The 14,342-nt window shown below is 45.7% G+C and overlaps 1 protein-coding gene across 1 annotated transcript in view; it reads left to right on the top strand.

Annotated features, from left to right (window-relative positions):
• The window catches only part of PKP2 (plakophilin 2), a 133,179-nt gene that overhangs the window by 29,454 nt on the left and 89,383 nt on the right, over positions 1-14,342 (top strand). Inside the window, exons 3-4 of the mRNA XM_038770857.1 lie at positions 9,509-9,621; positions 12,850-13,523. Of these exons, the coding sequence (XP_038626785.1) occupies positions 9,509-9,621; positions 12,850-13,523 (787 nt within the window). The remainder of the gene's footprint in view (positions 1-9,508; positions 9,622-12,849; positions 13,524-14,342) is intronic.

Here is a 14,342-nt window from a genome sequence, read left to right as displayed (position 1 = left end):
AGAACAAAACCAAACGTACTAACAAAATAAAATAAATAGAATAGATATGTACAAGTAAGATAAATAAATAGAGTAAAAAATATGTACAAATAATTAAAGCTCAGGCCTAGGAGTCAGAAGGATCTGGCTTCTAATCCCAGCTCTGCCCCTGTCTGTTGTGTGACCTTGGGCAAGTCATTTCACTTCCCTGTGCCTCAGTTGCCTCATCTGTAAAATGGGGGATAAGAAGGCTGTGAGCCCTATGTGGGACATGGACTGTGTCCAACTTGATAAACTCGTATCTATCCCGGTGCTTAGAACAGTGCCTGGCACATAGTAAGTGCTTAACAAATGCCATTTAAAAAAAAAAAGAGAGAACAAGAGGCCGAGAGGGAATTTTGGCTCAGCTCTCTGCAGGCTCTAGGGCTGAGCAAGAAGTAGCAATGACATGTTGGCTCCAATTCTAACTTTTCTCTGACTGCCAGACCAAACTGAAAGCTGTGTGGCTTCTGATCCCAGCTCTGCCACTTGTCTGCTGTGTGACCTTGGGTGAGTCACTTCACTTCTTTCTGCCCCATCTGTAAAATGGGGATTGAGACTGTGAGCCCCTCATGGGACAGGGACTGTGTCCAACCCGATTTTCTTGTATCCACCTCAGCGCACTGTACAGTGCCTGGCACATCAATCAATCAATCATATTTATTGAGCACTTACTGTGTGCAGAGCACTGTACTAAGTGCTTGGGAAGTACAAGTTGGGCAACATATAGAGACAGTCCCTACCCAACAGTGGGCTCACAGTCTAAAAGGGGGAGACAGAGAACAAAACCAAACATACTAACAAAATAAAATAAATAGAATAGATATGTACAAGTAAAATAAATAAATAGAGTAATAAATATGTACAAACATATATACATAGTATATATACATAGTAAGCACTTAACAAATGTCACAATTATTATTACTATTATTATTATTATTTCCCCACCTACACATAGATTCCCGTCACCTCCGTAGAGTTAGAACCTTTGATGGTCCCTTATTTTTGAATAAGAAAAACAGGATAAGTAATAGTTTTAAAACTAGAGTGAATTTTCTTAACTAGGGTGATCATAAATTCTGACAATTATTGGTGTCCAGGCACCGTATCCTGTTTATATTCTAAGCACTTTGAGGACGGGGGGTGATGTCTACCAACTCTTCCGTATTGCAATCTACCACCCAGCGAGTGCTTGATAAATACCTTTGATTGATTTATTTGTTATATTCAAAACTCTGAGAGTAATGGGATCCAGAGGGGTGAGAGAGAGAGAGAGAACCTGCAATTCCTTTGAGGGGCTGTAAATGTGACATGGAGTCATCCTAAGGAGTCAAGCTTGATAGCAAATATTTGTACTGATTATGTCGAACTATATCCCCCGCAAAGTGCATTTCAAATTATAGCCATCTCCTCCCTCTGTCTCCTCTAAAAAATGGCAGAGTAAAACAGCAGTGGAGGTAAGGCAGAATTGTGTAGAATGGAGCACCAATAACAGATGCAGCGTTTCCTAGTGATTAATAAATAATAAGAATGATGGTGTCTGTTAAGCAGATGCGCCGTGCCAAGCACTGATCTAAGTGCTGGTAGATATAAGGTAATCAGGTTGTCAATCAATCAATCAATCGTATTTATTGAGCGCTTACTGTGTGCGGAGCACTGTACGAAGCACTTGGGAAGTACAAGTTGGCAACATATAGAGACAGTCCCTACCCAACAGTGGGCTCACAGTCTAGAAGGGGGAGACAGAGAACAAAATCAAACATACTAACAAAATAAAATAAATAGAATAGATATGTACAAGTAAGATAAATAAATGTCCCTTGTGGGGCTCACAGTCTTAATCCCCAGGTGAAGTAACTGAAGCATGGAAAAGTGAAGTGACTTGCCCAAAGTCACACAGCTGGCAGGCGGTGGAGATGGGATTTGAACCCATGACCTCTGACAACCAAGCTGGGCCCGTGCTTTATGATGCAGCATGGCCTAGTTGCAATTGCATGGGTTAAGGTGTCAAAAGACATGGGTTCTAATCTCAGTTTTGACACTTGTCTGCTGTGGGAACTTGGGCGAGTCACTTCACTTCTGTGCTTCAGTTACCTCGTCCGTAAAATGGAGATTAAAGCTGTGAGCCTCATACGGGACACATTTTAGACTGTGAGCCCACTGTTGGGTAGGGACTGTCTCTATATGTTGCCAACTTGTACTTCCCAAGCGCTTAGTACAGTGCTCTGCACACAGTAAGCGCTCAATAAATATGATTGATAATTGATGATGACAGGGACTAGGTCCAGCCAGATTGTAGCTTTCCAGTGCCCATAGTAAGAGCTTTACAAATACCATTTGAAAAAAGAGAGAGAGAAGTATGCAAATATCGTTTAAAAAAGTGGATGTTTTGGGGGTTTTTGGGGTGGCGGTTGTTGGTTTGTTGTTTATAATAATAATAATAATGATGATGGTATTTGTTAAGCGCTTACTATGTGCTTCATGCTCCCTCTGCCCTCCAGCTAGACGCCCAGTCTGGCAGAGCGGTAGGAGATGTGCCTTCTTTGGAACAAATCTTCAGGCACTCTGAAGCCAAAGCTTGCCCTGGCAATCCCCCTACCCAAATTCCAAGTCACAAGCGCTTTCCCAAATTCAGCTTTATCCTATGTTATGGTGATTGGCCTCTGAACCATGTGCCCTACCAGACTTCTCCATAGAGTGGCCTGCCGTTCACTCATCAATCAATCAGTGGTATTTATTAAGCACCTGCTGTGTGCAGAGTGCTTGGGGAAGTACAGTACAATATGTGTGGTCTCGGACAAACCACTTAACTTCTCTGAGCCTCAGTTACCGCATCTGTAAAATGGGGATGAAGACCGTGAACCCCACATGGAGCAACCTGATTACCTTGTATCTACCCCAGTGCTTGGAACAGTGCTCGGCACATAGTAAGCCCTTTACAAATGCCATAACTAATATGTTGGGACCTTGTGTTGCTGACATTGTTAAAGAGGAGAGTAATCTTAGATTTGATTACCGCTACACGGTTGAGTCATTGGACAAACTTCACTTTCTGGATTTCCTTCAGCTTCACAGTTGGATGTGGATAAGAGCCATTATTCTCACATGTGCGTGTATGTGCAGAGTAAGAAGTTCATTTTCTCAGGGAGCTTCACGGGGGCTCAGGTAGGCGATGAGAAGAGAATTATTATTGTCTGATCTTCGTATCTGGAAACATATCCGGTAGCATATCTGGGCTATAATAATTGTGGTATTTGTTAAGTGCATACTATGTGCCAGGCATTGTACTAAGCGCTGATATACCGGTGGAAAGAATAAGAGCCAATGTGGATTTGGAAGACCAGAGTTCTATAATAGTAATAATTATGGTATATGTTAAGCGCTTACTATGTTCCAGGCACTGTACTAAGCCCTGGGGTGAATACTAGCCAATTGGGTTGGACACAGTCCCTGTCCCACACGTAGCTCCCTATCTTAATTCACATTTTACAGATCAGGTAACTGAGGCACAGAGAAGAGAACTGACTGGCCCAGGGTCACGCAGCAGACAAGTGGCGGAGCGGAGATTAGAACCCAGAACCTTCTGACGCCCAGGCTCTATCCACTAGGCCATGCTGCTTCTCTAAAAAGTGTTTCTATTTGGTGCGCCCTTATATTAATTATTTACTCCTCGCAACACCTCTGAAAGGTATTATTATCCCCAGTTTACAGCTGGGGAAACTGAGGCATGTGGAGGTTAAGTGGCTTGCCCAAGGGCACACAAGGGAGGGCTTTCAGAGCCGGAACTTGAATCCGGGACCTCCGGCTTTCAGGACCATGGCTCTCCCATTGCACCACGCTTCTGTTCCTGGCTGTCCTGTTAATTGACTGCTATTCATTCATTCATTCAGTCATATTTATTGAGCGCTTACTGTGTGCAGGGCACTGTACTAAGCGCTTGGGAAGTAGAAGTTGGTAACGTATAGAGACGGGGTCCCTACCCAACAATGGGCTCACAGTCTAGAATGGGGAGACAGACAACAAAACAAAACATGTAGACAGGTGTCAAAATCTTCAGAACAAATAGAATTAAAGCTATAGGCACATCATTAACAAAATAAATAGTTAATATGTACAAGTAATAAATAGAATAAGTGAATAAATAAATATTCATTTAACTGGTCTTGGGCAAGTCTCTCAATCCCTCCAAACCTTTGTAAAATAGAGATAATAACAGCCGTTCCTACATTTCCGGACTGCGGTGATGATGTAGGGGGAAGACTTTGATCGGCAGTATTATTAATAATAACATTAGTCATCGAAAAAAGGATAACTTTAAGGAATCACCACGTTAAGTGCGGTCTACAATCCAAAAAGATCGTTTTAAGAACTGCGATTCTACATTAAAGCTACTTTGACAACACACCGAATTTCATTTAGCTTCCCCCATCCTTGTTCATCTAACTCATTATAAAATCTCATTTAGCTTCCCCCATCCTTGTTCATCTAACTCATTATAAAATCTCATTTAGCTTCCCCCATCCTTGTCCATCTAACTCATTACAAAATTTCATTTAGCTTCCCCCATCCTTGTACATCTAACTCACTATAAAATTACATTTAGCTTCCCCCATCCTTGTACATCTAACTCATTATAAAATTTCATTTAGCTTCCCCCGTCCTTGTCCATCTGCCTCATTTTAAAATAGGAGAAGGCACAAATAATAACTGCGGCGTTGGTTAAGTGCTTTCTATGCACCAAGCACTGTGCTAAATGCTGGGGTGGATGCAAGATAATCAGGTCCCATATGGGACTCACAGTCTAAGTAGGAAGCTCCATTTTGCAGATGAGGGAATTGAGGCACAGCACAGTGAAATGACCTACCCAGGGTCACACAGCGGACAAGTGGAGGAGTCAGGATTAGAATCCAGGTCCTCTGACCCCCAAGCTCTTGGCCATACTTCTCATATTTTCTTTCCTGGTCATTGAGTAGTAGAATCTCCTCCTGGACCCTAATCTTCAGGAGTAGACAGTGTGTTGAAATGTCAATTTCTTCAGGATTCCCTCCTTGTGTGGGATGAGTCTGGCGTGATTACCGCTCTGCAGTGGTCTTGTGGTGACTTGCCCAAGGCTTAGAATGTCTCCCAAAATATTAGAAATATTTGGTTTCAAGGAGGTCTGTCTAGCCCTCAATCTCTTCCCCACTGGAATCCCCCCACCTCTTGAATCAATCAATCGTATTTAGTGAACGCTTACTATGTGCAGAGCACTGTACTAAGTGCTTGAGAGAGTACAATGCAACAGAATTAGCAGACACGTTCCCTGCCCATAACTAGCTCACAGTCATTCATTCATTCAGTCGTATTTATTGAGCTCTTACTGTGTGCAGAGCACTGTACTAAACGCTTGGGAAGTACAAGTCGGCAACATATAAAGACCCAACAGCGGGCTCACAGTCTAGAAGCGGGAGACAGACAACAGAACAAAACATGTAGACGAGGGGGACACAAACGTTGATATTCATTCGGTCGTATTCATTGAGCGCTTACTGTGTGCAGAGCGCTGTACTAAGCGCTTGGGAAGTCCAAGTCGGCAACATATAGAGACGGCCCCTACCCAACAGTGGGAGATATGAATAAATAGGTAATTACGTAACTGAAAGATGTGTTCGTAAGGGCTATGGAACACGTTCCTTCCGTTGATATTTATGGCTGATTCAGAGCCTCTGATGAGAAATCCCTTGGGCGTATCAAGAGACGATTAAAACAGGTTTTTGTGGAATCTTGATTATTTTAGTTGCAGTTAACAGAGTATTCGTATTTTCCAAGTAGAGATGAAGTGTTGCATCAGAATAAAAAGTGTTTGGGGGGTGTGTGAGAGAGAGATATTTCTGGAGTCGGATATTAAGGTAGAGAGGACAGTCAGATTTAATTCTCTAGACAGCCTATTGTGGGCAGGGAATGAGTCAGTTTATTGTTGTGTTGTACTCTCCCAGACACTTAGTACAGTGCTCTGCGCACAGTAAGTGCTCAATAAATACGATGGAATTCATTCATTCAATCATATTAAGCACTTACTGTGTGCAGAGCACTGAATTAAGTGCTTGGGAAGGACAAGTCGGCAACATATAGAGACGGTCCCTACCCAACAACAGGCTCACGGTGTAGAAGGGGGAGACAGACGACAAAACAAAACATGTGGACAGGTGTCAAGTCGTCAGAACAAATAGAATTAAAGCTAGACGCACATCATTAGCAAAATAAATAGAACAGTAAATATGTACAAGTAAAATAGAGTAATAGATCTGTACAAACATATATACAGGTGCTGTGGGGAGGGGAAGGAGGTAGGGCGGGGGGGATGGGGAGGAGGAGAGGAAAAAGGAGGCTCAGTCTGGAAAGGTCTCCTGGAGGAGGTGAGCTCTCAGTAGGGATTTGAAGGGAGAAAGAGAGCTAGTTTGGTGGATGTGCGGAGGGAAGATATTCCAGGCCAGGGGGAGGACGTGGGCCGGGGGTCGACGGTGGCACGGGCGAGAACGAGGCCCAGTGAGGAGGTTAGCGGTGGCAGAGGAGCGGAGGGTGCGGGCTGGGCTGGAGAAGGACAGAAGGGAGGGGAGGTAGGAGGGGGCGAGGGGATGGAAAGCCTTGAAGCCAAGGGTGAGGAGTTTTTGCTTGATGTGTAGGTTGACTGGGAGCCACCGGAGAGAACTCTCCCCATTTAAGGTGGAGGCCACTTGGATCAGGGGTCCCATTTATATATGTATGTATGTATATATGTTTGTACGTATTTATTACTCTATTTACTTGTACATATCTATTCTATTTGTTTTATTTTGTTAGTATGTTTGGTTTTGTCTCCCCCTTTTAGACTGTGAGCCCACTGTTGGGTAGGGACTGTCTCTATATGTTGCCAATTTGTACTTCCCAAGCGCTTAGTACAGTGCTGTGCACACAGTGCGCACTCAGTAAATACGATTGATGATGATGATGATGATGATTTGAAGAGGTAGCCCTCAAAAATCCCAACTATTTGTTCCAACCCCACCCGCACCCTTTTTTTTTTTTCCTGGGGTAGGAAACGTGGCCTGGTAGAAAAAGCGTGGGGCTTGGAGTCAGGAAACCCCACGTTTTAATCCCATCTTTCCCCCTGGGCTTCCGTATGTGTCCTTGGGCAAGTCACTTGACTTCTCTGTGCCTCGGTTTCCTCGTACGTAAAACGGGGATCGAGTAATGTGAGACCTGGGTAGTTCCAATGGGATTATTTTGCGCTTACTGAGGTACAACATTTAAGCATTTAACCCAGTGCTTCAACACACAATCAGCACTTAATATATACCGTAATTATCATTCATTCATTCAATCGTATTGAGCGCTTACTGTATGCAGAGCACTGTACTAAGCGTTTGGGAAGTACAAGTTGGGAACATATAGAGACGGTCCCTACCCAACAGTGGGCTCACAGTCTAGAAGGGGGAGACAGAGAACAAAACAAAACATATTAACAAAATAAAATAAATAGAATAAATATGTACAAATACAATAAATAGAGTAATAAATACGTATAAACATATATTTATATATAGAGGTATCATCTTCTCAAGCAGCATTAAATTCAAACTAGTTTTGGTCAACCCTCATCTAAGATGAGAAAGAGTAATTTGTTGGCAGGGTGGATGCCTAGATGCCTCACAGCAAAGACATCGTATTGACTGCGTATTATTTAGCAATTAATAATCATGGTATTTTTTAAGCGCTTACGAGGTGCCAAGCACTGTTCCAAGCACTGGCGTAGATACAAGGTAAGCAAGTTGTCCCACGTGGGGCTCACAATCTTAATCCCCATTTTACAGTTGAGGTAACTGAGGCACAGGGAAGTCAAGTGGTTTGCCCAAGGTCACAAAGCAGGCAAGTGACGGAGGTGGGATTAGAACCCACATCCTCTGTCTCCCAAGCCCGGGCTCTTAAGTGGTCTCCCCTTTCTGCCCTATTTAAATGTTGTTCTGCTGACTATCCCATTGTTCTTTTTTCCATTTGAACCACCCCTTGACCCGGCTGATCTGCTTCATTCTTGGACCCACATTCATTCATTCATTCATTCAGTCGTATTTATTGAGCACTTACTGTGTGCAGAGCACTTCCCTGAGCGCTTGGGAAGTACAGGTTGGCGACTTATAGAGACGGTCCCTACCCAACAGCGGGCTCACAGTCTAGAAGATCTACCTGATTTAAGCAAACCCGAGTTACCTTCATTGCCCGGCAATTCAGTGATCCAGGTGCTTTCTGGTTGAAAAATATCTGCAGTTGCTGAACTCCTGACTCAAAACATATACTCTCTATTGCTGCTTTTAAAAATAAAGAAATGGTGGTATTTGTTAAGCACTTTCTATGTGCCAGGCACTGTACTAAGCACCTCAATGTGCCTCATTCTCGCCTGTCCCACCATTGACCCCCGGCCCACGTCCTCCCCTGGCCTGGAATGCCCTCCCTCCCCACATCCGCCAAGCTAGCTCTCTTCCTCCCTTCAAATCCCTACCGAGAGCTCACCTCCTCCAAGAGGCCTTCCCAGACTGAGCCCCCTTTTTCCTCTCCTCCTCCCCATCCCCCCCGCCCTACCTCCTTCCCCTCCCCACAGCACCTATATATATATATATACACTTGTACAGATATATTACTCTATTTATTTTCCTTGTACACATTTACTATTCTATTTATTTTGTTAATGATGTGCATCTAGCTTTACTTCTATTTATTCTGATTCATTCATTCAATCGTATTTATTGAGCGCTTACTGTGTGCAGAGCACTGTACTAAGGTCTTGGGAAGCACAAGTTGGCAACATCTAGAGATGGTCCCTACCCAACAGTGGGCTCACAGTCTAGAAGGGGGAGACAGAGAACAAAACATATTAACAAAATAAAATAAATAGAATAAATATGTACAAATAAAATAGAGTACTACATACGTACAAACATATATACATATATACAGGTGCTGTGGGGAGGGGAAGGAGGTAAGGTTGGGGACTCTGATGGGGATGGGGGATGTCTGATGACTTGACACCTGTCCACATGTTTTGTTTTGTTGTCTATCTCCCCCTTCTAGACTGTGAGCCCATTGTTGGGTAGAGACCGTCTCTATATGTTGCCGACTTGTACTTCCCAAGCGCTTAGTCCAGTGCTCTGCACACAGTAAGCGCTCAATAAATACGATTGAATGAATGACAGAGTCCCTGTCCCACGTGGTGCTCCCCATCTCAATCCCCATTTTCCAGATGAGGGAACTGAGACCTAGAGAAGTGAAGTGAGTTGCCCAGGATCACACAGCAGACAAGTGACGGAGCCGACATTAGAACTCATGACCTTGGACTTCCACTTTGGTCACTCCAAATTCGGTTATTGCCCACGGCTGGGCCCAGTGACTTGAACTCTGTCCCTATCAGCTTTCGTTTTATGGTCTTTGAAAATCATTTTCTCTTTATGGGCTAAATCGTTTTACTGCTTGGTTACAGGGAATCTGCATCGGACTAGCAGTGTCCCGGAGTACGTCTACAACCTGGATTGGGTAGAAAATGACTTTGCTGTGGGGAATGCACCTGGAGCCAAGTATAATGACTTTCTAAAGGTGAGCAAAGCAAATGGACAGATTTCCCAGTGTGTGCCTTGCGGGCTGCCATCAATCAATCAATCGTGTTTATTGAGCGCTTACTGTGTGCAGAGCACTGTACTAAGCGCTTGGGAAGTCCAAGTTGGCAACATATAGAGACAGTCCCTACCCAACAGTGGGCTCACAGTCTAAAAGGGGGAGACAGAGAACAAAACCAAACATACTAACAAAATAAAATAAATAGACTAGATATGTACAGGTAAAATAAATAAATAAATAAATAGAGTAATAAATATGTACAAACATATATACATATATACAGGTGCTGTGGGGAAGGGAAGGAGGTAAGATGGGGGGAGAGGAAGGAAGGGGCTCAGTCTGGGAAGGCCTCCTGGAGGAGGTGAGCTCTCAGTCAAACGCAGTGTTCGGTTTCCCTGAGCCCAGACGACTCCTAGGTGAATTGTGTAATCTTCCTTTTGTGTAGCTACGGTGGAAAAACCGTGAAGCTATAAATCCCACTTGCGAGACTCATTCATTCATTCAGTCGTATTTTTTGAGCGCTTACTGTGTGCAGAGCACTGTATTAAGCACTTGGGAGAGGACAATACAATGATGAACAGACACATTCCCTGCTCCTGCCCCTCCTGCTTTACCTCGCCGATGTCCCGCACGCTTTGCTCCTCTAGTGTCAGTACGATCCTCGTCACTGGGCCTTGATCTGCTCTATCTCATCTCTGACTCCTTGCTGATGTCCTCCCTCTGTCCTGGAATTCCCTCCCCCTCCAAATATGCCACATGACTACTCCCCCCACCTTATTAAGGTAATAATAATTGTGATATTTGTGAAGCGCTTACCATGTGCCAAGCACTGCACTAAGCACTGGGGTGGACATAATCCAAATTGTACTTTCCAAGCGCTTAGTACAGTGCTCTGCACACAGTAAGCGCACAATAAATACAATTGAATGAAGCGAATCGGGTTGGACGCAGTCCTTGTCCCACATAATAATAACAATAATGGCATTTGTTAAGCACTTACTATGTGCAAAGCACTGTTCTAAACGCTGGAGAGGTGGCAAGGGGACCAGGTTGCCCCACGGGGGGCTCACAGTCTTAATCCCCATTTTACAGATGAGGGAACTGAGGCCCAGAGAAGTGAAGCGACTTGCCCAAGGTCACACAGCAGACAAGTGGCGGAGCCGGGATTAGAACCCACAACCTTCTGATTCCCAGGCCCGTGCTTTATTCACCACAGCATGACCACTTACTATAATCAATCAATTGTATTTATTGAGCGCTTACTGTACGCAGAGCACTGTACTAAGTGCTTAAAAGCGCTATAAGTACAGTGTATAGTATATCATCATCATCAATCGTATTTATTGAGCGCTTACTATGTGCAGAGCACTGTACTAAGCGCTTGGGAAGTACAAATTGGCAACATATAGAGACAGTCCCTACCCAACAGTGGGCTCCCAGTCTAAAAGTATATGTATATATATATATAGTCTAAAAGTATATGTATAGTATATATAGTATATGTACTATAAGCTCACTCTGGGCAGGGAACGTGTCTGCTATTTTGTTGCGTTGTACTCTGCTAAGGGCTTAGTAAGTGCTCAATAAATATGATTGATTTATTGAGTGACATCTCCTCCAGTAGGCCTTCCCTAATTAAGCCCTATTTTCTCTAATTCCCTCTCCCCTCCATGGCATCTGTGCACTGTATCCGTACCCTTTGGCTACTTGGTGTTTGCCCCACAACACTTAGGTACATATCTGCGATATATTTCTACTAATGTCTGTCTCCCCTCTAGACTGTAAGCTCGTTGTGGACAGAGAGCGTTTACCAACTCTGTTAGATCGTTCTCTCCCAAGAACTTAGTACAGTGCTCCGCCCGCAGTAAGCGTTCAGTAGATACCATCGGACGATCAACTGACTCGGGCTATCAATTTGAAATCAGCAGTCCACGCTCACAGATCCCCCGTCTTTTGGCCTTTTATGATTTGATGATAATAATAATGGCATTTATTAAGCGCTCACTATGTGCATAGCACTGTTCTAAGAGCTGGGGAGGTTACAAGGTGATCAGGTTGGCCCACGGGGGGGCTCACAGTCTTAATCCCCATTTTACAGATGAGGTAACTGAGGCACAGAGAAGTGAAGCGACTTGCCCAAAGTCACCCAGCTGACAATTGGCGGAGCGGGGATTTGAACCCGTGACCTCTGACTCCAAAGCCTGGGCTCTTTCCACTGAGCCACTTTGCTTCTGATTTAGAGGACTTTACCCCCCCGTCTAACAGTCAATCGTATTTACTGAGCTCTTATTGTGTGCCGGGCACTGTACTAAGCACTCGGGAGAGTACGGTCTAACAATAGACCCTTTCCCTGCCCATGATGAACTTACAGTCTAATAAGCAGTGTGGCCTAGTGGATGGAGAACAGGCCTGGGAATCAGAAGGTCGTGGCTTCTAATCCCGGCTCTGCCACTTGTCTGCTGTGCGATCTTGGGCAAGTCACTTCACTTCTCTGTGCCTCAGGCACCTCATCTGCCAAATAGGGTTGAAGACCGTAAGCCCCTTGAGGGCAGGGACTGTGTCCAACCCGATTTGCTTGTCTCCACCCCAGCGTTTAGTACAGAAGCTTAACAAATACCACAGTTAGTATTACCTCATCTGTAAAGTGGGGATGAAGACTGTGAGCCTCACGTGGGACAACCTGATTACCTTGTATCTCCCCCATCATCATCATCATCAGTCGTATTTATTGGGCGCTTACTGTGTGCAGAGCACTGTACTAAGCGCTTGGGAAGTACAAATTGGCAACATATAGAGACAGTCCCTACCCAACAGTTGGCTCACAGTCTAAAAGGGGTAGACAAAACCAAACGTAGTAACAAAATAAAATAAATAGAATAGATATGTACAAGTAAAATAAATAAATAAATAAATAGAGTAATAAATATGTACAAACATATATACAGGTGCTGTGGGGAAGGGAAGGAGGTAAGATGGGGGGGATGGAGAGGGGGACGAGGGGGAGAGGAAGGAAGGGGCTAACCGTGCTTGGCACATAGTAAGCGCTTGTCAAATACCATCATCATTATTATCGCAATAGAAGGATATAACAGACCCATTCCCTGCCCACCGTGGGCTTACAGTCTGTCAGTTCTGGCACCATTAGGGTCCTCAACGAGGTAAGCGTCGACTTGCGGTTCATCCGAGTCTCTGATCTCTGTCGTCCAGGCAGGCCCGCCCGCCAACCGCCGGGGGAGAGGGGCCGCTCAGTACAGCACGTACAGGTCGACGGAAGAAAGGTCGGTAAGACAACCCCTGCGGAGACTCGAGCTGACCCCGGGGAGCAGCCCCGAGAAGGTCTACTACGCGCACAGCGAGTATTACTCCAGCCAGAGGAACGCCACGGGAACGCTGCCGCGGCCCCAAGATAACCGGAGGCCCCCCGTCCTCTTCCCTCCCCGCTATGCCCGCTCGGAGATCGTCGGCTTCAGGCCCCCGCAGCCGGCCCCCAGACGGGCCTGCTACGACCCTTTTTCCCGGTGCCGCGGGCCGGAGTTCGCCCTCGATGGCTCGTTCGACGGCATCCCCAGCAGCCCCCTTGGGCTCACCTACCCCGGGACCAGCCGGAGCCTGGGCAACCTGGTGGAGAAGGAGAACTACGGGACGTCGGCCTTCAGGACCCAGGGCCGCTTCCAGATGGGCTTCCAGAGCCGCTCGTCGGCCAGGTCCACGTGGCACCAGAATTCCAGCTACGGCACCCACACGCTCAGGGAATTGCCTTCCGGGTTCGGCGTGGAGGCCGACGGGAGGAGGACGCACCTGACTGTGGGCCAGGCGGCCGCCGCCGCGGAAATCGAAAGCAGAATGATCAACAGGGTGGTGGGAAACGAATCCCATCTCGGGTGAGTTCCCGATCCCTGGGGCCGCAGCTCTCCCGTGGGGCCGGCGCCTTCGGGGTCTTGGACGGTGACCGCGGGGTACGGGGGGCGGCCACGCTTCTCCGTGGAGAGATACAGCCTGACCCGAAGGATAGAGCACGGATCTGGGACTCTGAGGGTTGTGGGTTCTAATCCTGCCTCCGCCGCTTGTCTGCTGGGTGACCTTGGGCAAGTCGCCTCACTTTTCTGGGCCTCAGTTCCCTCATCTAGAAAACGGGGATTCATTCATTCGATCGTATTTATTGAGCGCTTACTTTGTGCAGAGCGGAAGCAGCATGGCTCAGTGGAAAGAGCCCGGGCTTGGGAGTCAGAGGTCATGGGTTTGAATTCCGGCTCCTCCACTTGTCAGCTTTGTGACCTTAGGCAAGTCACTTCACTTCTCTGGGCCTCAGTTCCCTCATCTGTAAAATGGGGATTAAGACTGTGAGAACCACGTTGGACAACCTGATTACTTTGTATCCCCCAATCAATCAATCAATCAATCAATCGTATTTATTGAGCGCTTACTATGTGCAGAGCACTGTACTAAGCGCTTGGGAAGTACAAATTGGCAGCACATAGAGACAGTCCCTACCCAACAGTGGGCTCACAGTCTAAAAGGGGGAGACAGAGAACTGAACCAAACATACCAACAAAATAAAATAAGTAGGATAGAAATGTACAAGTAAAATAAATAAATAAATAAATAAATAGAGTAATAAATATGTACAACCATATATACATATATACAGGTGCTGTGGGGAAGGGAAGGAGGTAAGACGGGGGGATGGAGAGGGGGACGAG

This window comes from Tachyglossus aculeatus, chromosome 2, assembly GCF_015852505.1.
Source record: "Tachyglossus aculeatus isolate mTacAcu1 chromosome 2, mTacAcu1.pri, whole genome shotgun sequence".
NCBI lineage: Eukaryota > Metazoa > Chordata > Mammalia > Monotremata > Tachyglossidae > Tachyglossus > Tachyglossus aculeatus.
The sequence above is the reverse complement of the archived record's forward strand: the minus strand, read 5'-3'. Positions and strand labels throughout refer to the sequence as shown.